At 35.7% G+C, this 27622-nt stretch overlaps 1 protein-coding gene across 1 annotated transcript in view; it reads left to right on the plus strand.

The window, feature by feature from the left end:
* LOC107666356 (heparan-alpha-glucosaminide N-acetyltransferase) overlaps window positions 1–27565 on the plus strand; it is a 27881-nt gene extending 316 nt beyond the window's left edge. The window contains exons 3-18 of the mRNA XM_016457618.1: window positions 229–350; window positions 1451–1569; window positions 4103–4172; window positions 5531–5597; window positions 6837–6916; window positions 10587–10663; window positions 11624–11654; window positions 12137–12297; window positions 15137–15249; window positions 15468–15589; window positions 17223–17346; window positions 17719–17805; window positions 19362–19439; window positions 24774–24844; window positions 26433–26545; window positions 27326–27565. Coding sequence (XP_016313104.1) covers window positions 229–350; window positions 1451–1569; window positions 4103–4172; window positions 5531–5597; window positions 6837–6916; window positions 10587–10663; window positions 11624–11654; window positions 12137–12297; window positions 15137–15249; window positions 15468–15589; window positions 17223–17346; window positions 17719–17805; window positions 19362–19439; window positions 24774–24844; window positions 26433–26545; window positions 27326–27507 — 1617 coding nt within the window. The 3' untranslated portion in view covers window positions 27508–27565. The remainder of the gene's footprint in view (window positions 1–228; window positions 351–1450; window positions 1570–4102; window positions 4173–5530; window positions 5598–6836; window positions 6917–10586; window positions 10664–11623; window positions 11655–12136; window positions 12298–15136; window positions 15250–15467; window positions 15590–17222; window positions 17347–17718; window positions 17806–19361; window positions 19440–24773; window positions 24845–26432; window positions 26546–27325) is intronic.
* Window positions 27566–27622: the final 57 nt, after the last annotated feature.

Below are 27622 nucleotides of genomic sequence, written 5' to 3' on the forward strand. Positions count from 1 at the left end.
AAAAAAGAGAGAGAAAATATGTGCAGGTTAAGTGGTTAAATGTTTTGTGAGCAGTATGAACCTTTATTTAATATCTAATAATATAATAATATTAAATAATAATATAAAATTTCTATGTAATATATGTAACAAACCTGTATGCCTGCTTGAATGGTCAAAAATGGCGTATGTATGTTAAATGAATATTAAAGAAATACTATTAAATGACAGCATCTACCTCTTCGACAGTGTCTTTATCAGCCCCTTGCCACAGTTGGGAATGGGCAGAGCAATATTTCTGTGGTGGTAAGCACACAATTCACACTGACTCTAAAAATCACACATGTGGATGGAGACGGCACTCTGTGCAGGTAAGAATCACCTTGAACTACACCTCAACTTGCTACATTAACTAACATCATACTAAATAATTATCCTTTTTAAATGAAGCCTTTTCAATAACCCTGTTTATAAATCAGGTACAGAAGGACCTTACATAGGCTAGATATATAGCCCTAATAGCAGCCAATTGCATTTGCAGTCACTGAGACTATTTATGACCATGTGTTTGAATGTGACCTGGCTTTAGTGCTGCCCTTTGGAGAATACCTCACTGGGCATTGATAGCACTGCATTTTTGGGGTTAACAAGCTGACACTGGAATAATGATGATAAAGACCATTAAAACATCCAAGCTTGGGGGCCTCTCACAAACCCCAGCTGGGATGTTGGAAGGAGGAAACCGTAGCAATATTTACAAACAACCTGGGCCTCAAACAGTCATCAAGGTTTGGGCCGTTTTCAAATAGGTTGTCGGGAGTGTCTGATTTCATAAGACAAGTCACAGTATCTCTCCCACCGTACGGCTGGGGTCTAGTCCTGGGCTTCTTTAAGATCGATACCGAGGTCCCTTTCCAGACCGAGCCATTATCGATTTACTTTCTCCCTCAAAGAACGTGCCGGACACTATGTCATTCCCAGGTCGATCAATAAAGGCTTATAGTGCACATTTTGGGGGATGAAAAGGTGAAATGGGTTCAAAAAATGCAGTTCTCCCTGTTGCCCTCTAGATGGCCTCCTTCAGCCTTTTCTATGTCTTTGTTTTGTTATTTTCAACTCCATGCTGCTTCAAAGAGGCATTTATATCTACAATACAATCATAAAATATAAAAATGTTGGTGATGAACTATATAAATCAACTTGGTTTTTGTAAATATAAGGTGAAAGTTGATTTTTGGACTACTTTAGTTAAACAGTTACATCAGTCAGCAAACAATTTATGGTTAACAAGAAAACAACAAATTCATAAATCTGAAAATGTTGGTGATGATGTGTAACAGAAATTGTAAATAATGTTTAAAAAGAGGACAGCTTTTTAAACAAAACATTAAAAATTCAATAACCATCATCACGACTATAACGATGGATCAGTGTTTTATTACACGTTGATGACATTATTTCTCCTCCCTAGTCTGAGTCAGACATTTGAGGAAGCTGGCCATTATTCTCTCTGGATGAGGCAGTCTGGATTGCTAAATGATATAACCTGTTCTCTCACTGTGGATAGGAGTCCGAATAACGCATACCTGCGTAAGTATGCATGTTGTGTAATTAAAAACATGAAATAAGTCATCAAAAAGACACATATTGAGTTCCAAAGTTCAGAAGGAAAGCGCCTCTCTCATATCCCAGGAGTCAGATGAAACTGCATTGATCCGCTAAACTGCTCGTTTCTTGAAAAAACAGCTCAAAGAAAAGCTTTTCTGCCATGTTTGTTTTGTAAGATGCCCCGGGAGGGGAGCATTGTGGGAAATACATTAGAGGAGCATGAAGGATTAAAGCATAATGGGGTTTTGAAAGCACCACACTCCATAATGCGCCGTCTACTTTGCAATAGTCCAGATTATGTTGTAGATCAGACTTTTGAGGGCAAGTAGCCATTATCTGTCGGATATATGGCCAGTGTGACTAAACTCCCGGCTATAAGATGAGCTTCCATTAGGCGGACTGGCTGGTGATTACACTCCAGCTCCAAAGGGCTCTCACAACTTAAGTGATGGTGCTAGTGATCAGCAGATGTTAAGAAGAACTGATGAGGGGACAGCGGGAAAGAAAAAAAAACCCAGTCTGTTTTCATTTGAATTGCACTACCCAGAGTTTTTTTTTGTCCAGACTGATATTTTAAGGCTGTCTTGGACTGAAAAATAGAAACTCTGACCTCAGTCTTGGGTCTGTGATGACTACAAGCAGTAAATTAAACATACAGTAATTGGTCTGCTTAACCTTAAACTCTAATTAACATTTGGACTGAAATTCGCAAATGAGAGTAACTTTAATTGTTGCAGATTTTCAACTTAAGCAATTTAGTGTTACATAATTTACTGTGAAATAAGCGTAGAATAATTGAGTATAATTAGACAGTGATGATCAGCATTAACTGTATTACCTTGCACTACAAATAAACACGACAGCAATTGTCCATGGCATTTTGATGCCATGGACCCCCAAAAATTATTACCGCTTTTTAAAATAAAAAGGGATTTATATATTTTCAGGTATACAGACCGATTTTACTGTGTACGTAAAATGTGTGATATTATAAAGATGGCATGCCTCTAAAATTAAATAATTAGCTTTTATTGTGCTAAAGCACACTGTACGTTCCTAGAATGACCTCCCCCCATCATATATGCAGATTAGTTTTTTTCCTTACTGTACTGATTAAAATATTAATGTTAAATAATAAATTGCGATTAATGTACTGTCAAATTTTATTTAAAAATTGTGTTAAATGTATTTTAATTATTAAACTAACTTTGTAAGCCCTAAAATATTTTGTACCTCACAAAACTATGTGCAGATTTTCTTTACAAAAAAAATGATTAATCTCTTATTTTCAACGTGTTTTTACAGATAAAGACAACAATCTAATAATATTAAACTGAATTTTCAAAAATTGAATGCATTATTTTATTTAGGTTAACTAATTTATTTTAATTTATTTTAATTTATTTATATATATATATATATATATATATATACACGTAATGCAAAATGATGGACCCCAGTTTGAACACCCCTGGATTAAAAGTACCTGTTTTAGAATGTTGGTATATTTTTTACTCGTTTTCTCACTATAGCAACCAATTAGTTTCTCTTGCCTCTTAAGTTAAAGGACATTTGAAGCACGACAAACATGACATACTTAAAGGTACTCTTAAGTAGGCACAGTGTTGGATGTGCACGCAGTGTTTATTTATCTCAGGGCCAGTTTGTCCAGGCTCCTGCACTCAGTAATCACTATAGTATCGTCACAACTTCACTGTTTCCCCTTGTGTCATCAAGTGTATTCACACTTTGATCAAATGGTTCTTTCTGTGTTTGTTTTTCCGCAAAAGGTCTCCACTGTCCCATTGAAAAGTAGTGGCTTGAGATCACCGGGTGCAACATGTCCATTTGATTAGCCATGATATTCTGTGTGAGGGTTTTCGTCCATGTTTTGATTATAAAAGATGATAAACGGTGGGCTTCCAATTTAGGCCTTATGTAAGCATTATGTAACAATGTTGAACTCAATTTAGTTTTATGGAAAAAAGTATATCAAATGCTCCTGATCTCACTCCAGTCTGATTTTTAGTTTTATCTTGCAGTATACACAAACTCAATAAAGATGTCTGTACAGCTTCCAAATACTTGGAATATGATGCATTTTTGCTTCCTGTTTTACACCTTCCCATAAGCAGTCAGTATCATGGAGGACGGCCTCTGACAGCCGATATGATCCATTCCATCATGCACTGTGAAAATATTGCCTCAGTATTGGAGACCCAAGGCTAGGGTTTCATAGATTGATTGTACGCCTATAGACTGGTTTCAGATTACATAAAAGGACACTGCTGGATTCTTGAGAGCTCTCTCGTGGCATAGCATGGGTGACAGAGGCTGTTCAGAGCAAAGGCTGAGAAACTGAGCATGTTTGTTACCCTTACTTTTTAATTACTGTAACTGACTAAATGCTGTCTTCAAGAGGCATTCACATAATCCTTATTGATAAATAAAAGAAAAAGACGCAGTAAAAGTTTGTATAACCATTGCTCTTATTTATTTGATATTGATTCCTCAGCGCTGTTGGCGGCATTCTTGATCCTGGCTTCTATCACTGTATTTTGGGCCTCTTTGCCTTATATACTCAGGTAATAATATTACCTGTTTTTCCAATTACACTGCTGTTCAAAAGTTTGGGGTAAGATTTTTTTTTACTTTTAATTTTTTTACTTTTAAGATGAATAATTTTATTTAGCAAGGATGCTTTAAAGGGGTCATATGATGCTGCTAAAAAGAACATTATTTTGTGTATTTGGTTTAATGAAATGTGTTTATGCGGTTTAAGGTTAAAAAAACACATTATTTTCCACATACTGTACATTATTGTTTCTCCTCTATGCCCCGCCTTTCTGAAACGTGTCGATTTGTACAAAGCTCATCGGTCTGAAAAACGAGGTGTGCTGTGATTGGCCAGCTATCCAATGCGTTGTGATTGGCCGAATACCTCAAGCGTGTTACGGAAATGTTACACCCCTCACCATATTGTGATGATGATGCCCTGTCAGGCCGGAGCGATGAGACAAAAACATGAAAACCCATTATAAACGAGGCATTCGTTGCATCCAGTGGGGACATAATTATGGATTATAATGACCACAGATCAGCTCTAGGCATGACGAAGCGGATATCGTCCTCTTTTGGAAGACCAAACAAAGTAGTTTCGCTTTCACAACGAAGCACACAGCGTCTTCACGACATGGCGGCGGCAACAACAAAACTACAGCGAGAATAAAAGTTACGCCTTCTTTCTTTGCGTGAACATTTGGGCGGTGTTATGCAAATCTTCCCACATAGCGACGTAGATATGTGGGGGCGTGTTAGAACGAGCCGTTTTAGGTAGGTGTGGCTGACTCTTAACTTTTATAAAGAATATCTCTTTGGATTTGAGACTTTAGTCTTTGCAACTTTACAGATCTTCTTTATGCGCCAAGAGCTTGTAACACTCCAAGGAGAAAGGAAAAATTGAAATCGCATCATATGACCCCTTTAAATTGATCAAAAGTAACAGTCAGGATGTTTATAATGTTGCAAAAGATTTATATTTTAAATGTGATTGAACTTTCTATTCGCCAAAAAAATCCCGAAAAAAAAATGTATCAGCTGTTTAACATTAATAACAACAAAAAATGTTTCTTGAGCATCAAAGCAGTATATTAGAATGATTTCCGAAGGATAATGTGACGCTAAAGTCTGAAGTAATGGCTACTGAAAATTCAGTTTTGACATCACAAGAATAATTTACATTTTAAAATACATTAAAAAAGAAATCAGTTGTTTTAAATTGCATTATTATTTCATAATATTACTGCTTTTACTGTATATTTAGTTTGAATAAATGCAGCCTTGGTTAGCATAAGAGACTTCTTTCAAACTTCTGAACAGTATATAAACGTAGTTTTTTTTTAAAGTTGATTTCAAAGTAAAATATTGTTTTATACCACTACAGATGCAGCTGTACACAGAGGCTAAAGAACCGTATTTGCCGTCGCGGATCTCAAAACTCCATAGAACTGGTGAGGGCAAAACGGTTCATACATGATACAATAGGAACAGATGTTATGCCTCATACACTGTGCATTTGTTTATGCTTAGTTCATAGCAACTGTAATCTGCAATTTCCAGGATGATTACATCTAAAAAGCAAACGGCTGATAGAGATATACAAGGAGCCTTGTAGCAGATATAGTTTAATTTTCTGAGATCTTGTTTGATTTTCCTGGTTTGAAAGTTTGATTAGCTTTGTCTGCGGCCTTTCATCCAGTTGTGTGGAGAGCCAGAGCAGGAAGAGGGTAATGCTAATTCCTTTGTGATGGATCTCACTGCCATCACAAGACCATATGGTGAATGGGAACATATTTCTTTGGAAATGAGAGAAACTATTCATGCTTCCCAAACATGTACTGTACTAGGCTGCTCATGCTCCACAAACATGGCCAAAGCAACGACTGATTTTGAACATGAATTTATTTATAGTATGCTCATTTGACAAACCATAATCAATACTTTTCCTGACAAAACAGTGTCAATTGCTAAAACTGCAAATGCTTTATGATATAAATTTTGTGTATGTATATATATATGTTCATATATATATATTTGTGTGCGTGTGTATATGTACCAGTAATATTTAAATTTAATATTTACATTTTTTTTATTATTATTATTAAATACATTATATACAGGGTTTGAAATTAACACCTGCAAGCTGTGGCGGGTAACGCTGTCAAATCACTAGCCAATTTGGCAGGTTACTTTTCGTAAATTATGTTTACTAATTAATTTCTTGAGGAAGTTCATGTAAACCAAATCTGCGCAGATTTAGTGTAAATACTGAACCCGAGACTCATCATGATATATTAAATAAGCCTAATTGCGCAGCATCTGGGCATATCTAGCTGACTTGAACATACCCAGCGATGTACCTACTAGCCATCGGGAGCACCGGGACATTCCCGGTGGGCCGATCGCCTAAGCGAGGGAGACCTTATATTAGGCGCTGTTTTTAAATTACAGCCCACGCGAAACTGCAAAAAGCAAGTACTCCAAAAGTGTGAAGCGGTGCTACCCGGTGCATCCGCCAGCCACGCGTTAAAGCAGAGCGGGTAGCTTCAATTATGTTCATGCAAATATGTCGCTCCTATGTTTCAAAGCTAATGAAGGATATATAAAAAAAATAATAGTAGATATGAAGGCCCATCTTAGAACTGACCTTTATTTAATGACATACTGAATTGATTATTTTTGTTTTTTAGGATGAGGCGAATAATGAACATTCTGTGGACAAAAGCAAATCAAAGTCATCAAGGCTGAAGTCACTGGACACATTTCGAGGGTATGTGCCAAAAAATGACTTTTCAGTTATTTGGCCTAAAATGGTGACTTAATTTTGAACATGTTGAACTTTCTAAATTCTATGAACCTATTAATATCAATTGTCATTGGCTTGATGGCCACATTCGCTCATAGAATGCATTGTGGGACTAAAGAGAAGGGGTCACAGGCTGGACATACACTCACTCGAGCCATTGTTTACAGAGGTCGCTCTAGGCATCATCTCTAATATATTTTGCCTCTGTGCTGGGGAACAGTGGATTGCTGTTGAGCAAGGGTGATGTGATTTAATCGGGAAGCCCAGCAGGGCTTGATAGTGGCTCGGGGGCAAACGCAGAAGCACGCCTCACCCGGCCGAAACAGGAAGCTGCTACGGCTTTGACCTCTCACTTCCCAATAATTGATGTAATAATACCATATCAGCATATCAGAACATATTCAGCAGGCTGTAGATCTGGAGCTGGAGTGGATATGACTTCCCAGATCAAGATTTGTGTAATGGATAGTCCATGTGTGTTGCAAAAGTGCTTTTCAAATAGCAATCACCTCACCAGTGGCAATTTGTACTATCAACGACAGTTAGAATAACCAAGCTTTTATGGTTCTTAGAATTGCCATACGTTTTGTTCCAGCCTCTTTATGTGAAACTTTTAATGCAATTCATAAATGATCCAGTCACATTCGTAATCATATTCCTTGTAAACCGCAGTGCTGATAAAAACATGTTCCACTAAGTCTATACCTGCTTTTACTCTTGTATATGAAACAGTCCATTTCCTTGTTAAGCCTAATGGTTTTTATCAGTGTGGCTGGAGACTTTGGTTCTTTGCTTCAACGTTTCCTTAATTTCAGCCTAAGTATTCTGTAATCTGGCACTAGAGTGCTGAATTTGAATATGATATAGACATCATCTCATTCATATAGACTCAGTGGATGACATCACAGCTGGCTTGTCAGGGCCGTTGATTCATGATGCCGAGGTAATATTGGATTCTGCAACAAATGCATGATATTTCACAAGGGCTTTGCAGCTATTGCGGGTCCAAAATAAAATCAACACTACAAAATACACATGGGATCCCTGATTTGGCTATACATGGAACTTAATATTGTCAGTGGATGTCTTTGGCTCTTTGTGAGCATATCAACCTAGAGAGCCTGTAGTGTTGCAACTCCCTTGCTGTATAACATGAAATATGGCCTGTCCAGCAACGAGTCAAAACTTTTCACTGAAGACAGAAGCATCTGTCATCTGCCCACCTCCCTGGTGAAATTGTTGTGGCTACGGTTTTTCTCAGAGCTGAAGAATAGCGCCCTCAATTCATCAGTTGCCATCAACATGATATATAGTATAACTGTAGACTTTATTTGCATTTTAATTTTTTAAAAAGGATTTGGTTTTTAATCTCGCCAGCCAAAAGCCTGCAGCTAGTTTCCTCATATTTGTGATTACAAATTGACGCTGGTGGTTTTGTGATGATAAGTTACGATAACAGCAGATGTACTTCAAAATGTGCTCATTTAGTTAAATATACCCTGTACTTTTCTAAGCAGGAAACAAGTCAGTTTGCTAACGTGCAACTCTTTCGTTTTGTTCTTGGCGACTGGAGGGAAAGTTCTGTCATTATTTACTCACCTTCAAGTTGTTCCAAACCTGTATAAATTTATTTTTTCTGCTTAACACAAAAGAAGGTATTTTGAAGAATGTGGTCCCCATTGACTTTCTCATTGATTTTTACATACTGTGAAAGTCAATGGGGACCATCATCTTTTAGTTCCCTACATTCTTCAAAATATATTTTATGTTTAACAGAAAAAAGAAACTCATACAGGTTTGGAACAACTTTAAATTTAATTATGTCATTTAATTTGAATGTTAATCATACTCCCATCGCAAGCCATGTTATTCAACTCCTTGATTTTAATAGTTTAACATATTTAAGTATTTAAATTTGACCTGCACTCATTTTATTTGATATCTCAAGCTTGTTACAGTGGAAACTGCTGTTTATATAAATCAGAAATGTGTTTATATACATTAGAAATCACAAATGATTAGCATCAGCTACGCAGTTTAATTTGAATGTAAATAATTTTCAGATTGTACTCCCATTGCAAGTCATGTTATTTAACTCCTTATTTCAAGAGTTACCTGTACTAGTTTTATTTGAAATCTCAGGCTTTTAAAGGGAAAACTGCAGTATGTATAAATTACGAATGTGCCCACTCAGGAATTACAAAGAGCTATAGCTGTGGCATAAAATGACAATGATAAATATACACTGGGAGTAACTGCCAAAATACATTTTGTACTTGTTAACAACAGTGGTTAATAAGAGGCAACACAAAGACACAACATTGTTTTAGTGTCTGTTGCGGTTTTTTGATAACTTACAGGTTATGACAGAAAGACAAAGAAAGCTTAAAGCAATAAAATAGTTAATTTGCTTTGGAAGGTTTTTTTTTAAGAGAGTGAAAGCCTCCCAAACACTGAGGGGTTTTTAATTAAAATGATTGGCTATAACATGCTATATTGCAAACATTGTGCCATAGTCTCATCTTGAAAATGACTTAACCTTTGTCATCGTTACTATGGATACTAATGGATGCAGTCGCAAAGTGTGTGTGAGAAAGAGTATGTGTGTAAAAGAGAGAGAGAGAGAGAGAGAGAGAGAGAGAGAAGAAAGACAAAGACATGCTTACTTTAATAGTGCTCTTTAGAGGATGGCATGTGATTAAAATCTTGTATCAGCAGGTTAGGCCTAAAAGGAGCAGTAATGGTCTCTGTTCTGATCTCCTAATTGAATTTGGTGAAGAAAAATTTAGATCGGTTAGATAGAATGAAGTTTATCTGAAGGTCCATGCAGTGCTTTACTTTCTCAGTATGTACAGATAAACCAAAGAGAAAATTTCGACGCCATGATTCGAGTGTTGTCAGTTTAATAGCTGAGGTGTTGTCTCAGGGTCTGATCACAAAAATCAATTTCATGTCCACGGGCATATTTATGTTGTATAGTGCAAACATGCATTTTCTTACGTGCAAAAAAAAACATCTGCTGTTGCTAATTCAATGTAGTGTTCCATCATGCACAGTAAGTTGCAGCTTGGCTTCCGTCTACAGCAGAGGGCTTTAGTCAGCACTTCTGGGTGAGGCGATTCAGAGGACAACCGTTCATTTCCTGAGTGATTCATAATGCTTAGGTTGCATTACCTTACACAGCATTTCGTCTCTGATATATAAAACAAATGCCACACCTTCTGGCCTTATGATCCATAATACTGATACAGTTTACCTTAAATGTACAAGTGACAGTTGAGGTACCAAAGAATATTGCAAAGATAATTGATCATTTTTGCTTATGTGTTTGTACACAACTGTTCAAAATTTTGGTTTTGTATCTTACTAACCCCAAACTTTTGAATGTTAATGGATGTTGTATGTTGTATAAACTGTATTTTGAATCTCATTTGATCAAATGGAAAAAAGAAAGAAATGAACTGAAAAAAAATCTTTTGTCAAAATCTTTGTTGAAATTCTGAAATTCTGCTCGTTAACAATATTAATCATTAATAGTCTTAATATTTGCTTAATATTATTTTTAGATAATGTATTTTTTTTATTAAAAATACTCCATATTCTGATTACATTTTTTGTGGCATTTTGTTTACAGATTCTCTCTGACGGTTATGATATTTGTGAACTCCGGTGGAGGTGGTTACTGGTTTTTCCAACATGCACCTTGGAATGGTGAGTTATTTTGCTGATTGGTTACATATATGTTGATCTGGGATGATCTCTCCAATTGTTACTCTATACAGGGCTCCATATTGCAACTGATGAATGAGAATCATTCACTCATTGTCTTTTAATTTGTCAACTAAAATAATTTGGCTTCTGAATGTTTCATTTAAACATTTAATATTTTTAAGTTTTTTTTGTTTTGTTTTTTGTTTTTGTTTTTGGCTGGAACCAAGTTAGCAATATACACTTACACTTATTATTTAGGCATTTTTAAATAAATACCACTAATTAAGTACATCCGATAAGAAATGAAAGCTAAAATGATGCCTCATAAATCTTCACGGACTACCAAAGATATAATGTACTGATATCAGATACTTACATTTAAAGTGCTGCTTTATCAAAGAGACACTTTAATTCAACATGCATTTTATACTTCACATCTACAGTATAACTTTTGGATGAACATCCTCAAAGGACGCAGATGAGAAGGGGTTGCATGTTAAATTTTAATGGGGGTCTATTACGAAGCACATCTCCTGGAGTATTCACAGATGAACTCAATTTAAGGCTCATAATGGCCTCTTCATCATATCAGCAGAATTGTATTGATCATAAGGGAAAGCAGATGGATTTTCATATTACTGTGATGCCTCCTCTGTCATGACTGTAGGAGCATTTATAAATCATTTGCTGTCTGAAAATCGAAAAATAATGAGAAAACAATGTTTTTAAAGGCACACAATCTTTTATCATCAGTTTCTACACTCTTGAGTGACAGCATTAGTTTACAATTAAGTGTGATTATGAGGATAAAACTAATCATTTGTCAGTCATTCAGCAATAAGATAATGCATTTCCTACGTGTCAATCAAATGGCCAACTTTCCAGCAACTGTAGACAGACATGCACCAGATGTGTGTGTGTTTTCATGTGTGTGAATGTCTTTTTCCATATACGTTACAGGTCTCACAGTAGCTGATCTTGTGATGCCTTGGTGAGCTGCCAGCATGTACTTAATGAATCGATGGAGAATTATTACTTTCCATTTTTGAGATTAATATGGAAAAGAGTGGGACTTCAGTCCAACAATTTGGATCTGCCTTCAGAACCTTTCAGATTTAAGGCTTTTCCAGCCCACCACCGTTTAAAATGCTTTGCCTATGCCAATTCATCTTTCTTTCTCTGGGAGTATACATAAAGCTTGTAATACCCAGAGACTACTTTAATTCATGATGAAATTAATGCAGATTCCTCTATGAATAGAGACCCAGCAATGCAGTAACCACCTTAAATTGTGGATTTGTTTGTTATGGAAAAAAGCCATATACGTACACAATCTACCCCTCATTTGACATACAAAAATCAGAATTGCTAAAGATCTAGCATTAACCAATGGAAATATATCGCAAAAGCATACATATGTAGTGATGCACAGTATGTTATGTACAATAATACTATCTTTAATTCTTTGGCAAGGTTTGTGTTCATCATAGGTACTTCTGTAGTGCTAGCATTCACCTCGATGCATAGGAAAGGTGTTCCATGGCTACAGCTCCTTCGCAAGATTACATGGAGAACCATCGTCCTGATGTTCATCGGTTTCTGCTTCATGAACTACAGCCCAAGAGATGGATATTGTGAGTAGGCTATACATATTTTCCAGTCCTTTTCTACAACAGTCATATCATAACTTTTATTCAATTTTTTATTTTTGAAGGGCACCAGTGGTGGTGCTGGCCCACTTGGTGGCCTTCTAGTTACAGTTTTTTTCTTTTTTCTTTTCATTTTTTCTATAAATGTAAGATGGGAGAGTCAAGTCTAGCTTTTTTTTTTTTTAAGAAATAAAGGGGATTAATTTTCAATGACAATAATAATTTAGTTGCATTGACAGTCCACATAATGATGAATGATGCACATGCCTCCTCTACACTCTTAAAAATAAAGGTGCTTCAAAAGGTTCTTCACAGCAATGCCATGGAAGAACCATTTTTGGTTCCTCAAAGAACCATTTAGTCAAAGGTTCTTTAAAGAACCATCTCTTTCTTACCTTTTTATAATCTGGAGAACCTTCTTTCACCACAAATAACCTTTTGTGAAACAGAAAGGTTCTTCATATGTTAAAGGTTTTTTATGGAACCATTTAGACATAAAGGTTCTTCTGTGGCATCGTGAAGCACCTTTATTTTGTATTTGAATTGGCATGATGCTTCTGCTTGCATTGCATTGGATTTATCATAGTACAATAGAAAGCTAGAAGACTCATTATAGTTGTTCTATTCTGGCTGGCGGTGACTGATACCAGACAAACAGTGACCTGCACCCTTCAATCCACCCCCTTATTAACAAAGACTGTGAACTTTTTCTGAAGTAATACGAAAGCGTTACATTTTCAAGTCACCATATCCTCATTTTGCAAATGAAGTCCATTAGCTTCTGTTAATGATGAGAGAATGAAAGCCAAAATGACTATTTGAGGGTCTCACAGCAGCACATTAAGACTGTCAGGGTAAAGCGAGGAGGGCAGGGAGAGTCGTCTGACAGGTCAGTGCAGAGCATTGCTCATACATTAGACAAAGCAGCTTAGCTGTCTGGCAGGATGGATGTGTAACTAAGTTAATAAAAATATTGTGATATTTTTCCAGTGATCCAGTGGCAATCATAATATCTGGAGCCGTTGAACAGAGGTGCACAGAGCAAAAACAAGTCTGGCGTTAATGGTCAATTATCACAGATAGGGTTTCATCATGCCAGCTGCACAGCGGATTTTATGGAACTTCATGTAATGTAATTACAGCTTTTGCCCTAAACTGCAAAATTTACTCTCTCCATATCTGATACCTCAGCCTGTGAATCACTCAGAGACCATTTTCCCCCAACATACCTGCATTCAAATGCAACAAAATATATTACAATTCATTGAAAATCATTTGACTAAATGCTCTATTTAAACATGGCACCAGTGAGGATTTTAGTCGGTCTGTCTCTGCTTGGCCACTGAAGCCATTATCATCCTTGGAACTTAAAGAATGTTAATCTTAGAAACACAATGCATTAATGCTTTTATCATTGCAAATCTACCAAAACAGTCCCACTTCTGCATAATAATTACCCTACTGTTTCTCCGTTCATAATTTAACTCACACTGAGCTACAGTGAACACAGGTAAACACTTTTTAAAGCATTACAATGTTGATTGTAAACTAATCTTTTTGCAAAATTACTGACTGTCAATTCTTTGATTGATAAATTGCACAGCGGATTTGCTCTAGAAAGTGTGTGCATATGGGATTTAATTGACAGATACCATTAGTCACCGAACCACTTCCTGTCTCCATGCACAGAGGTGGAGTATTTCCGCTTTTTATTTGATTTGTTGGATCAATGATCAGTATTATATTGTTTCTTGTGGCCCTTGGTACGTGCCACAAAGAGGTTTTCAATTAACTAATGTGCAGATTACCATCAATCTCTCGCTCTATATCGCTCGCTCCCATCACCCGCCCCGCCAGCATCTCCTCAGATAAGCATTATTAGTCTCCGGCAGGGTAGATCACACCTCTAGAGTCCTGCAGTGAAAGACTTCTCACCTCAGCCTGGGCCTGTGTCAGCATAATCATCATTAGACTGTGTTATGGACATTAATCTGCTCTTCAGTGAAAAACAGCACAACACCTAGAAGTGTTCAGACCTTAGATGTGCAGTAAAATTCTTATCTAAAATGTATTTTATATTTCTTGCTACTGGTTGCTGTATATTCACAGTAGTAGTTCTACGTTTTAATGAAATTACAACTATTTATTATTAAATATATATATATATATATATATACATATATATATATATATATATATATAGCTCAGAAATCATTCTAATGTTGATTTGATGCTCAAGAAACTTTTTTTATTATTGTCATCGATGTTGAAAACTGTTATTCTGCTTAATATTTTTGTGGAAACTGGTATTTTTTTCAGGATTCTTTGATCAATAGAACTTCTTTTTAAAAAATCTATTAGTTTGTATAGTTATATGGATACACTTAAACTGTTTATATATCAGTTTTAAGTAGTTTCTAATTCATGTTAACTTTAAAAGTATATATAAGTATAAAAGTGATATGTATTATTGTATATTACAAATATTATATACAGTACTTATATGCTATTATCCTACAATATAGTGTATTTTTAGATCATTTATTTTATGACAGAAAATGGATTAGCCTGCACTGGTTTCATAGAAAAAGTCTTACTATAAGAAATTCCTGTTAAACACAGTAATGTATCCAAAGGACGATATATAATCTATAGGTAAAGCACTTGTACAGCTAAAGAAACAAAAGCTCTCCACTGACTTGCTTGCTGACTACTATTAAATGCAACCCTATTAAAAATGCATTATATGTGAGTGTGTCTTTCCATCAATAGTCTGTAATAGTAATCGTATGTTTATATTTGTGTGTGTGCATAAATGTGTTAGTATCCTGGTCCTGGCTACGGATACCCGGAGTGCTCCAGCGTTTGGGTTTCACCTATTTTGTCCTGGCACTGATGCAGACTTTCTCTCCCCACAGAGAGATCCCCTTGAGGGAGGTGGGGTAAACTCTATGGCTCACATTTCTCTCAGATCAGACATCTGTACAGGAAGACACTTGTTCTGAAATAATGATTAATTGCTAGAGGTTACAGTAAGATGATGTCAATATGTTTGTTAATATGTCAAATAATTGTTTTTGATTAACTTATTACTATATATACATGCAAGACTGAGTGATTACTAACCCTGTTTGCTTTCTGCATGCTCTCCTCAGCATAACTGGTGGAACCCCATTCAAGATTTGGTTTTATACTGGCCTGAGTGGATCTTCATTGTGTTGCTGGAGACCATGTGGTTGGGTCTCACTTTCTTACTGCCTGTTCCAAACTGCCCCACGTGAGTTCATATTAGCGTCAGGCTTTGACCGTACACATTTGTGAAGAAGATTAACTATCACACTCAACAATACAAACACAATAATATCGAATATAAATCCTGTGCATTCAATAATTAATGTGTAATGTGTCTGTCAAACCTGATTTAACTGCAGTGCATCCCTTTATTAACATAATAATAATGTCATTCATACATCAAGCTAATTCCTTGGGTTACATATATGTTGGCATTATTACACAAGTGCGCCGCTGAGAATATATGCGAGATGGCGGTAATGTTGCACATTTACGAATGCGCATATATATTCATTGCAATATGATCATTTGTGTGGCATTGTGTTTGTGAGTTGGTGAACGCATGAGGGTGCGTGCCGTACAAGCCCGTGTTGTGCGGCTCTTATGAGATCTGTGATTTATGAGTGTTTGGCGGCCGCTTCAGAGGGGATAATTAGCCAATCTCAGTCTGTCATATGCACTAAAAGGAGGCAGGGAGAAAGGATTCATCTTCCTTTCTCTGTCTCTCTCCCTTTTTCTCCTCGTATCCGCTCAACCTTCCATTTACGTCCTCCTTCTCCTCTCCTTCAAGATTTTTTTTCAGTGTGTCTGACCCATCATGACATTGACGATCACATGCAGAGCGCTGATAACTCTGCTTGAATAAAAAAAACATTTTGACCTTGCAGTCATTGTCCTTGTGTTGCAACACAATGCAGCTTCAAATTTTGCTACCAACAAACACACTTCCTTCTAAATAATTAAACCAAAGACTTTTCTATAAATGTTTTTCTTGTCACTGTCGCCTTTGGCTGTTTCTTTGCTTTGAACAGCGCTATCAAAAATAAACTGAATAATGAATTGTTACATTGCTATAATATATTCATTTGAATTACAACGAACTCATACATTACCCTTCAAATGTTTGGGGTCAGTAAAAATAAATTAAAAGAAGTGAATTTTATTCAGCAAGGACAGATTAAATTGATTAAATGTGACATTAAGATTTTTACATTGTTGCTATAGGATGTATTTTGAATGTCCGGTAGTCCTCAAATAACATCATAGTTCCGTCTCGTCTCGTTAACGAAGACGCGGCATAAATTTCGTCATAGTTTTTATCATCAGATATTCGTTTTAGCTCGTCTACGTCTCGTCTTAGTCACAAAAAAAATGTTCGTTAACGAATATTTTTCGTCGTCGTCTTCGTTGACGAAATTAACACTGGTTGCAAGATTGTATCTCAAATAAATGCTATTTTTGAGCTTTCTATTCATTAAAGAATCTTGAACAAATGTTTAATGGTTTCCACACAATTATTGATCATCACAACTGTTTTTTACAACATTAACAATAATAAGAAATCGTTCTTGATCTTAATATCAGCATATTAGAATGGTTTCTAAGGGATCATGTGACACTAAAGAAAATTCTGCTTTGCCATCACAGGAATAAATTAAGTTTTCAAATTTATTAAAACAGTCATTTTAAATATTGTAATAATATTTCACAATATTACTGTTTTACTGTATTTTCGATCAAACAAATGCAGCCTTGGTGAGCATAAGTGATTTCTTTCAAAAACTTTTCCAAACTTTTGATTTGAAAGGTAGTGAATATTACATAATTTCCTCTGCTAGTGGTTATTTAGGAGCTGGTGGTATTGGAGATGATGGTTTATACCCCAACTGCACAGGAGCAGCAGCCGCGTATATAGACAGGTGGTTATTTGGGGACAACATCTTCTGGTATCCAACATGCAAGGTGTGAATCATTTACGGTCATCTTTAACCAGTTCAATGCAGTAAATATCTGACACTGAATACTTGATTCTGATTGATCAGTTGGCTTTGTTATGTATAATAAGAGCAAAAATTTATATTTGACCATTGCCCCTGCACTGTGATATTATTGTGTGTCTTGTATCACTCCATGGTTTCACAAATCAATATGTCCATTTATTGACTTAGTTAGTGACTAGTCATGTAGTAAGCTACACGCAGGGGATTATTTGCAATAATCTGATTGCACATTATCACTCTATTAAGTGAGGTCACAGCTATAGTTTTAATGATTAAAATGGCATTGGATTGTATGGATTGCATTACAGAAAATGTATCGTTTCTGTTTCTGTAGGTCTTGTATCGTACAACCGAGCCTTTCGACCCAGAGGGTGTTCTGGGTACAATTAATTCCATTGTCATGGGATTCTTTGGCATGCAGGTAATTGAAGATAACAGTATTTAAGCAATATCTATAAAATGTGACCCCAGACCGCACAAACCCAGTCATAAGGGTCCATTTTTTCGAAATTGTGATTTATACATCATCTGACAGCTGAATAAATAAGCTTTCCATTGATGTATGGTATGTTACTATTTGAAACTATTTGAAAATCTGGAATCTGAGGGTGCAAAAAAAATCAAAATATTGAGAAAATTGCCTTTGAAACTGTCCAAATGAAGTCCTTAGCAATGCATATTAATAATCAAAAGTTAAGTTTTAATATATTTACGGTAGGAAATTTACAAAATATCTTCATGGAACATGATCTTTACTAAACCTCAATAATTTTGACCCATACAATGTATTTTTGGCTATTGCTACAAATATACCCATGCTAATTAAGACTGGTGTTGTGGTCCAGGGTCACAAATATTGCTGTTAACATCAATAGTTCTATAAACAATAAGTTAATCTATGAAAGTAATCTACATTTTATGTACAGTATGCACAGTTATTTTGTTGTTTTGATGAATAGTGCAGAATAGTTCCAATGCAATGCAATCCAACATAAATGGGGAAAAATAATTTGCACTCTTGGAATCCAGTCATATTAAAGAACCAGAACTAACTGTATAAATAAGACAAACTTTGTTAGATATATAAAAAGTAAAAATGAATTAAGTGACAAACAAATAAATAAACAATCAAATTTACTTTTTAAAGGACATGCACCAAAGACAACTCCACAAAAGTGATCCAGTGACAAATGAGAGAGAAAGCCTAAAACTAATCCAAAGCCCAACATGTGACTTATCCAAACCGTGTATTTCACAGACTATAGATCATTGACTTTTCAACATGTTCTCTTCTTGTCTCATTGACTAATTTCACTTTTAGTTCACCGAACAATGATAAATCCATAATATTGGACTGGATTTGCTGGCAGCTCTCTTAGACAAACAGCTGTTCTGTCTCAGCGGTCCTTGCTGCTGTGGACAGATGTGTGCGTCTCTGGCAAAGGTCAGAAAAGTTTCTCACCCTTTGATGGTGACAGTGCCCTGGTGACCGGTGAGAACTAGACGTGCAAACTCAGTTGCATTGCTGAAATCCCTGTGGGCGGAGGCAAAAAACAGTTAGCGCCAAGCCCGTCAATCAACATGTCTTTGAGAACACGGCAGGTGTCGGCCTCTCCGTCTGTGTCCGTCCGCTCCATCGTTCTCGGCTGAGGCTCATTCATCATCACCGAATTAATCAGTGAGCACGGCCAACTTCACAGCCGTGCATGGCTGCACGGGGAGCGTTGAAACTTGAGCTCTTTTTCAGGGCCACAACCACTGCTCACATCCTCTCTCTCTGTCCGAACATGATATCAGTATGACGTATGATAAGCATTATTGTCCTGCAGTCTATTTGCTATTAATTATTTTAGTTTACTTAGAGGATTATGACCTATTCAGCCTAAAGTGCAGGCTTAATACGCATCATTTTGCTATGAAAATAGTCAAACGTTTACGTATTTAGTCTAACACTGGAAATAATCTTTGTGTCCACAGGCTGGAAAGATTCTTCTGTTTTTTCGTAAAAAGAATAAAAGTATCCTGGCTCGATTCCTGATTTGGGCCCTCATCCTGGTACGTGCACACACTTGTATAAGAAAAAAAGTAAAAAAGCAGATTTCAACAGCAAGAACTGCACAATACAGCAACGCCTTGTATGTACAAATGTTATATTGCTTGTAGTTGTAGACAGTTTATGAAATAGGTAAGCGTCATATGATATGTGTATATATGCACTGAATTAATTCCAAGGCAGAGATTGCTATCACACCCCTCTTGGGACTGAACCGGATTGGTTGTTGAGCTCACGGATGTCTGGTGGTTTTTGAATCTGGAGTTTTACCACTATTATTGCATATTAATTTCCACTGGTTCTTTCTGTAATGCATGACAGAAAAAAGTTTTACTATAACTATTATTTACCATGTTTTATACCATGTTTAATAACTTAAAAAAACATACTTTAAAGAATCATGTTTATACTTGATGACTTTTTTTATATATATATTTAATAGAAATGCTTTAGATGTCCTGAATGTAACGTTAAAGCATTATTACTTTACATAACGATTCAAAAGTTTGGGTTTAGTACTTTTTTTTTTTTTTTTTGAAAGAAGCATCTTATGTTAACAAAGAATTTTTGTTTGTTCTTATCACGATTGAATACAGTTGTGTTTTTTAATATTATTTAATATGTAATTTAATATTTTTGTGAAAACTTTTTTTTTATCAGAATTAAAATAGAAATATGAATAGAAAGTTCAAAAGAACACCATTTATTTGAAATTAAAATATGTTATATAACATTATAATGTATTATTATAAATGTCTTTATTGTCACTTTTGTTCAATTTAATGCATATTTACTGAACAAGAGTAGTAATTATTATTATTTTTTAATTACTGACTCCAAATTTTAAATGATATACTGTAGTATATGATGTATTGGCTCTCAGAAAAAATTATTGAAATAAATTATTTTTACACATACAGCTTTGATGTCTCTGGGACCCCAAACATGTAAAATCTCAAAAAGTCAGTAATTGCAAACTAAACTATGACCTCTGTGCTACAGGTCGGCGATGATATTTGAGTTTATGAAACCAAAAAGTGATTAGATCTTAGATTGAGATGACAATAGTGAACGGCTGGCAGATTTGCGGGTTAAATGCTCCATTTGGGTGGTCCCACAGACAAAAGGAGCAGAATCTGGGCTGGGTGGGAAGTGCATGAGGATGTTTAAACCCCTGTCTCAGGGGAAATGGCCATGTGCTACTAGAAATGTTTTCGAGGGACAGCACAGTTCACTGCTGTCCTTCGCTTGCAGAAAGGCTTTTTTTTTTTTATTGCACCATGTGGGGTGAATTAACCCTCTCTGCATTCCCACTCTGTATTTTTTTAGTCTTTGTCAGTTTTAATGAGCATGACGAGTTAAGCAAGCTCAAGTTATATGGTGTGTTTAATCTAAAGTGAATTGTGTAGTCTTTTATTCAAGGTTATTAAGCGAGAATCATGTTTCTGCACAATGCAGCATATGTTGATCACAGGATCTACACAGAAAGGGAGTTTGCAAGCTTCTCTTCCATGAAAGACCTTGCCTCTGTGTTTTGTTTTGGACTTCTGGAGGCAGAGCTGCTGGAATGCCCTCTCTAGAGACAACAGGTGCTGGAGGGGTTTTGTCTGGCAAACTCTGGACAGAAAGCTGTGGATGACGGGGGCAAATGACCTGCATTTCTCAGCAATGGCTTCTCTTACGGTCATTCTTGCACGGCTCCTTATTAATATGAGCAAGAATGTTGTGGCTTAGCAAAGCTTGTATCTCATTTGTTTTTATATATTAAGGACTAAAGATTTGAAGTTGGGCCATTTATATATCTGCAAATTTTTCTAAATGTCCTTTTCATATGACATCTATTTTATGAGACCGATTCTTTAAATTATGACGGACAAATGTTACCCTCAGCTCCTCCAGAAAACTGACACAATGTCCTGTTCTTACTCAAAGGATCTCTCACTTGTGCCAAGATATACAGTATATCCTTTATACTTTATTGCTTCCTAGGGAACTTTTTTTTCAGAGCACATTTGTTTGTTTTTTAAGGTGTGTAACTATTTGATGTTTGAATACTTATCCAAGCTTAAAATGTAGAGAAACTATCAGTAAGCCATTGGTAGGTTGACTTTTTCAGAAAACACTTTTGCACTTTCAAAACATTGCCTTGTTTGTTTGACCTGCCCAACAACAGCAACACTCATCCAATGTCGTGAATTTGGGGTGGGGCTTTCTGTTTAACCGACCAATGAGAGACAGAGGGAATGTTTGGGAAACCTGTTTGAAAACAGGGATTTTAATATTTTATATACATTTTTGTAGTCTAGTCATTTACTATGTAGCCTTATGCTTGTTTTTTTTTTTTTAAGTTGAACTTATTTTGGCTTGAGTGCTGCTTTTTAGAACAGCTTGTCATGCACGAGGTGCTTAAAAAATGCAAGGTGAGAGTGAAATGGTCAAAAACGTCTGTCAAGTGCATTTTACATAGGAAAACAATGGAAAAGTAGTGCAGTGGAATGTAAAAAAACATCAGTTACTATAAATCTAACAACATTTAGTGAGGTTTATGCTTAAAAAAACAATTAAAAAAATGAATTAAAAAAATAAAGTGAAAATGTAAGTTAAGTTTTTCTTTTTTATAATTAGGTTTTCTACCTTTTTTCTTACCCCGTTGTTAAATTATTTTGTATTTGCGTATTATATTTGAAGGATATTTATATACATAGATATTTATATGTTGTTTTATTTACATTTACATGGTATGTACCCTAATCACAATTCTGCTCTACTTCTCACAGTGAAGCATTTTGAGTGTGCTTTTTGTGAACCCAGACCCACAGTACGCAGATGCCTGATCCCAGTATTTTAAATTTCATTATTCCAAAGCCCTATGACAAATCGAGCCATTATAGCTGTATGTTGAATCATATTGGCCAGCATTATGGGGCCACACTGCTCGGGGTGCTGAAATAAATGAACAGAGATCTATTTCACTTTGCCTAGAGGCACAGCATGATAAAATAAACTAGCCAACAGCAAAAAATTATGCCACTGCTGTTCACACACTGCCTCTGATTGTGCAACACAAAGATGGTTTATGTATAATATAGCACTTGCATCATATTTAAATACATTTTCCTTTTTTATTCAGATTTAGTGATAAGCGATCATGTTTTTCGAAGATATATAGAATAGCAAAAGGAAAGATTCCTTGTTTGTATATGCTGTAAAGCATCTGTTGATATGTTTTATTCCTTTCCTCTCAACTTTCCCCCAATGCTTCATCCCTACGTTGACGTCAAAGAAAATATAGATTGTGTATTGGACCACAAAGCATATATAACTAAGGGTTAAGGCAACCAACAAGACCGTTACAGGCTTCATGCTTCGCGATAAACACTGCGCATCTCATAGCACAAGCGAACAATCGATTATCATTGACATCTCTGGAGAGCTCTGAGGTCTGAGAATGTTTTATGCAGCACATCTCCAACAGCCTCTTGTGCTGTTAATGTGCTCTTCACACACGTTATCCTGGTTAAACAAAAATTACCTCCCACCACATCAACAGTCATAAAACGGTGCGCGTTTAGAGGGAGAGGGGTTGTCTTGTCATGGTTTGCATGAGTCCTTTGTCAGATTGTGGGATTATTTGAAGCTGTTTGTGCTTCACCGTGCCAATAAACAAGGACCCTGAGTTAATTAAAGTTCAACGATCACTACTCCGCAGTTTGAGATTGAAATTGAGCGATTGCCCCACATAGCAATGATTGTCCCACATCCTGCCTGCATAGCCTTGAGACTCAATCTAGAGCCAGCCAGGCTGTTTCCACACCATTGATTCTGTCATCTATACAAATGATGGATATCCTCCTAACAAGCAGGTTTGGGTGCTGAACTGTCTATCCTCACAAAAGCACAATGTTCCTTTAAATGAGCCTGATTTAGCAGTGATACTCTAACTTTTTCAGATATAATTCTTTTAAGGCCAGACACTGCAGTCAAACACAGTTTTTTATGAACTGGTCAATTTTGAAATTTTGGGCTATTTGGCTTTTCATAACATGTTTTAGATAAACATGTTTTCATAAAGTTTTAGACTAGTGGGAAAAAAACATCCAAAATAAATTTTTAAGTGTTTATTGCACATTATCTATTGTTTATAGATTTCATTTACAATAATATGTATATGTGACCCTGGACCACAAAACCAGTCATAAGGGTAAATTTCTCAAAATTGAGATTTATACATCATCTGAAAGCTGAATAAATAAGCTTTCCATTGATGTATGGTTTGTTAGGATAGGACAATATTTGGCCGAGATAAAACTATTTGAATATCTGGAATCTGAGGGTGCAAAAAAAATCAAAATACTGAGAAAATTGCCTTTAAAGTTGTCCAAATGAAGTTCTTAGCAATGCATATTACTAATCACAAATTAAGTTTTGATATATTTACAGTGGAAAATTTACAAAATATCTTCATGGAACATGATCTTTAGTTAATATCCTAATGATTTTTGGCATAAAAGAAAAATCTATAATTTTGACCCATACAATGTTTTTTTGGCTATTGCTAAAAATATACCCAAGCGACTTAAGCTGGTTTTGTGGTTCAGGGTCACATATTTGGCTGCTTTCTCAAACTGAGTTTTTCCCTATGCATTGAGCCAGAAATCTCTACTTGAGTAGCACTTACATACTCTAAAATGTACAGTTTTATTCCTATCTGTATTTGGAAGGGGTCTGTTCAAATATAATTTGATTGATTTTATATTGTTTTATAAAAAGATGATAATTTTGGTCATTTAAACAGTATTTTCTGATTTATAGAGTGATAAAAGAGAGATTCAAAATCCCAAGTGTAAAAACACTTAACTCTAATATGTCAACAAAATAAAAACAAGTGTTTTGAACCTGACTTTATCTACAGACTTCTGTTTTGGAAATGTATGTAAATTACTGGATATTGAATTAGATAATGCCTCATTTTGCATATTTAAACATATTTAAGAAAACTTGTAATACAAAAAATGTTTGCAATTCCTAATGTAATCAACTGGGAAAGTATGGATGATATTGATGAGCTAATTTTGTACCCAATTACCTAGGGTGTTAATTTAAAAAAATAAAATAAAATATTGCAATGTAGAAATGTAACGTTTGAGAAGAGAGCTTTTGCGTAAGGCATGAGGAGATGGATCTGTGTTGCGTGTGTTAGTTGGAGGGGCTTCACCTCCCGGGAGCGTCAGCTAATCTGCTTGATTCTTTATAGCGGGGCTGCTTTTGGGTTTGTCTGGTAGTGCTTGCTTTACAGGTCTGCATTGATTTGAAATCTGTTTTATTCTGATCCTCAGGGAATCTCTGCAGCCATCCTTTCTAAGTGCACAAGAGACGAAGGATTTATACCTGTCAATAAAAACCTTTGGTAAGTGTTTCCTGACCCTCTAAATCCAGCTACTTCTCCATCCACAAAAGAAGGGATGAGACTCCAGCAGGCACAAATCAGAGGCTGCTAAAACACGCGTTTACTTACCTCTAACGACAGAACGTCCTGTAAATAATCACCCCCACTGGCACAGGAGTGAGACGCGGCGGGTGATACATCCACTGTCCAACTAGATCACTCTTCTTTACAGCCAAGAGAGAGTGAGCAGTTTTATTTTCGCAACCATATATCTTGCCGAACTCTGGCTTATCTCATCCGCCTGTTGTGAAAATGAGCAGGATGAGGTCAGCCCTTCTTCAGAACGATGCACATTAAATTATTTGTCATCTAACACCTCAGAATAAATAATGGCATGTAACTGAAATGTTCAGAAGACAGTCATACGATTGTTCATCTCTACATGCAAAAAAAGAAAAAAACAACAAAAAGGATTTGTGAGGTTTATGCTATAAGCAAAAAAAAAAAAAACTGGGGTATGGGGAAAAGTTTTTACTTAAATAATTAAAAAGAATTAATAAAATACATTTTGGTATTATTTTTGCTATTTATATACTATACTATATAATATATTGCATTATTTAAATACTATTATAAGATTTTCAGTTTTAATTTTAGTTCGAGTTTCAGTAATTTTATGTGCTTTTATTTTATATTATATTTATTTGTTATTATTTGTTTTATGTTATTTTTAATATTTCTCTTTAGTTTTAATATTTCTATTTATTTTTTCAGTTTTAGTAATTTTAGTACTTCAACTTTAACCGAATTTCATTTCAGTTCATATAATTTTTATGTAATTTTTATTTAAAGTTTTTATTTAATATTTAATTCATTTCATATCATTTCATCATTTTAATTTCATTTCATTTTAACAATTTGTTTTAGTTTACACTAACAACACTGTTTTGAGAATATTTAAACTGGGAAACAAAGCAAAAATACTGATTATTTTTATGAGACCTGCGTAAAGGTTTTTACATTAAATTTGACCTCATCTTGCCTTTGCTGGATGCACTCTGTGTCTCTGTGACTCTACTGTACCTGTTTGAGTACAGACACACTTGCTTGAATTTATATGGGCAGTTCATCATGCCAGCTTATTGAGCCCCTGAGTATGTCTGTCTTCATCCCTAAAAGTAATTAACTCCCAGCCAAGAGGGTTTTTTTTGTTTGTTTTTTTTTACTTCAGCTGACATAAACGATGTTCTGGGACGCAGCCATTTTACATTAGATAAAATTCCATTGAGCATCCTGGCACTTAGGAACACAGAGGCACATGACTTATTGACATAGTTGTACTGAGCAGGTGCCAAGCCTTCACTTTGGATGCTTATGTTTCTTAATTGGCTTTCTCTGAGCACAGAAACTACTATATGTCCATCCATTATTTAGTCCCTGGTTCTGCACTGTGTTGTCCTCTCTGTTACAAGAAATGTTTGGCAAAGCACAGTGCACCTCTAAGGGTCATTTTTGATATTTTTGTGGACTGATGTATCTTATATGTGTCTGCACTATATGTTTTCCATTGCTGTCTTATCAAATGGTTCAGATCTGCTGTCTTTTTCAGGTCCCTGTCATTTGTTACTTGCATGGGCTGCATGTCCTTTGTGCTGCTGGGTCTGATGTATTTCGTTGTAGACATTAAGGAATGGTGGGGCGGACAACCTTTCATTTATCCTGGTATGAGAATACACTTATTTAAAGGAATAGTTTGCCAAAAAATAATAATAAATGTTTGCTGAAAATGTACTTACCCTCAGACCATCCAAATTGTGCATGAGTTTGTTTCTTCATTCAAAAATGTAGTATTGCATCACTTGCTCACAAAAGGATCCTCTGCAGTGAATGGGTGCTGTCAGAATGAGAGTCCAAGCAACTGATAAAAACATCACAATAATCCACAAGTAACCCACACAACTCCAGTCCATCAGTTAACAACTTTCTCCAATGAAAAAGTCATCTAGCCTGTATCAGGAGAGAAATATGCAGAGATCAAGCACTATTTACAAGTGGAAACACTCCAAAACAGTTCTACACAAATATGTCGGTGGATTCTGATATGAGAGGACAACAGGGGGAAGCGTTATTATGGATTATGAAATTGTCTTAATGATGGTTTTGTTTCTTACAAACACACGGCATTTCACTTCCCAAGATGTAAATTGATGCACTGGAGTTACTTGTGGATTATTGTGATGTTTTTGTTAGCTGTTTAGACTCATATTCTGATGGCACCCATTCACTGCAGAGGATCCATTATGAGCAAATGATGCAAATCTGGTCTGATGAAGAAACATGAAGAAGAAAGATGAAGAAATTTGAAGAAGCTTATCTACATCTTGGATGGCCAGAGAGTGAATACATTTTCAGCACATTTTCATTTTTGGTGAACTATTCCTTTAAAGCATAATTTTATCAGCCAACCCAATCCAGAAAAGCTTACTGTGCATTTGTTTGCAGGAATGAACTCTATATTTGTCTATGTTGGAAACTCTCTGCTGGGATTTTACTTTCCTTTCAGCTGGGAGATGCGTTTTCAGGACAGTCACTGGGAACAGCTTTTCCAGAATATATGGGCTACCGCACTTTGGGTCTTCATTGCCTACCTGCTCTACCGCAAAAAATTCTTTCTCAAAATCTGATGCTGCTGTGCTGGTATTTTTGTCTCATAAAAGTCCTTGTATTTCTCTTTAATTGAAGTTACAGGCTAAAATAAAGTTTTAATTATTAAATAAGTGCAACATTGTGTTTAGGATC

Source organism: Sinocyclocheilus anshuiensis, unplaced genomic scaffold, assembly GCF_001515605.1.
Source record: "Sinocyclocheilus anshuiensis isolate Anshui unplaced genomic scaffold, SAMN03320099.WGS_v1.1 scaffold63, whole genome shotgun sequence".
Lineage (NCBI taxonomy): Eukaryota > Metazoa > Chordata > Actinopteri > Cypriniformes > Cyprinidae > Sinocyclocheilus > Sinocyclocheilus anshuiensis.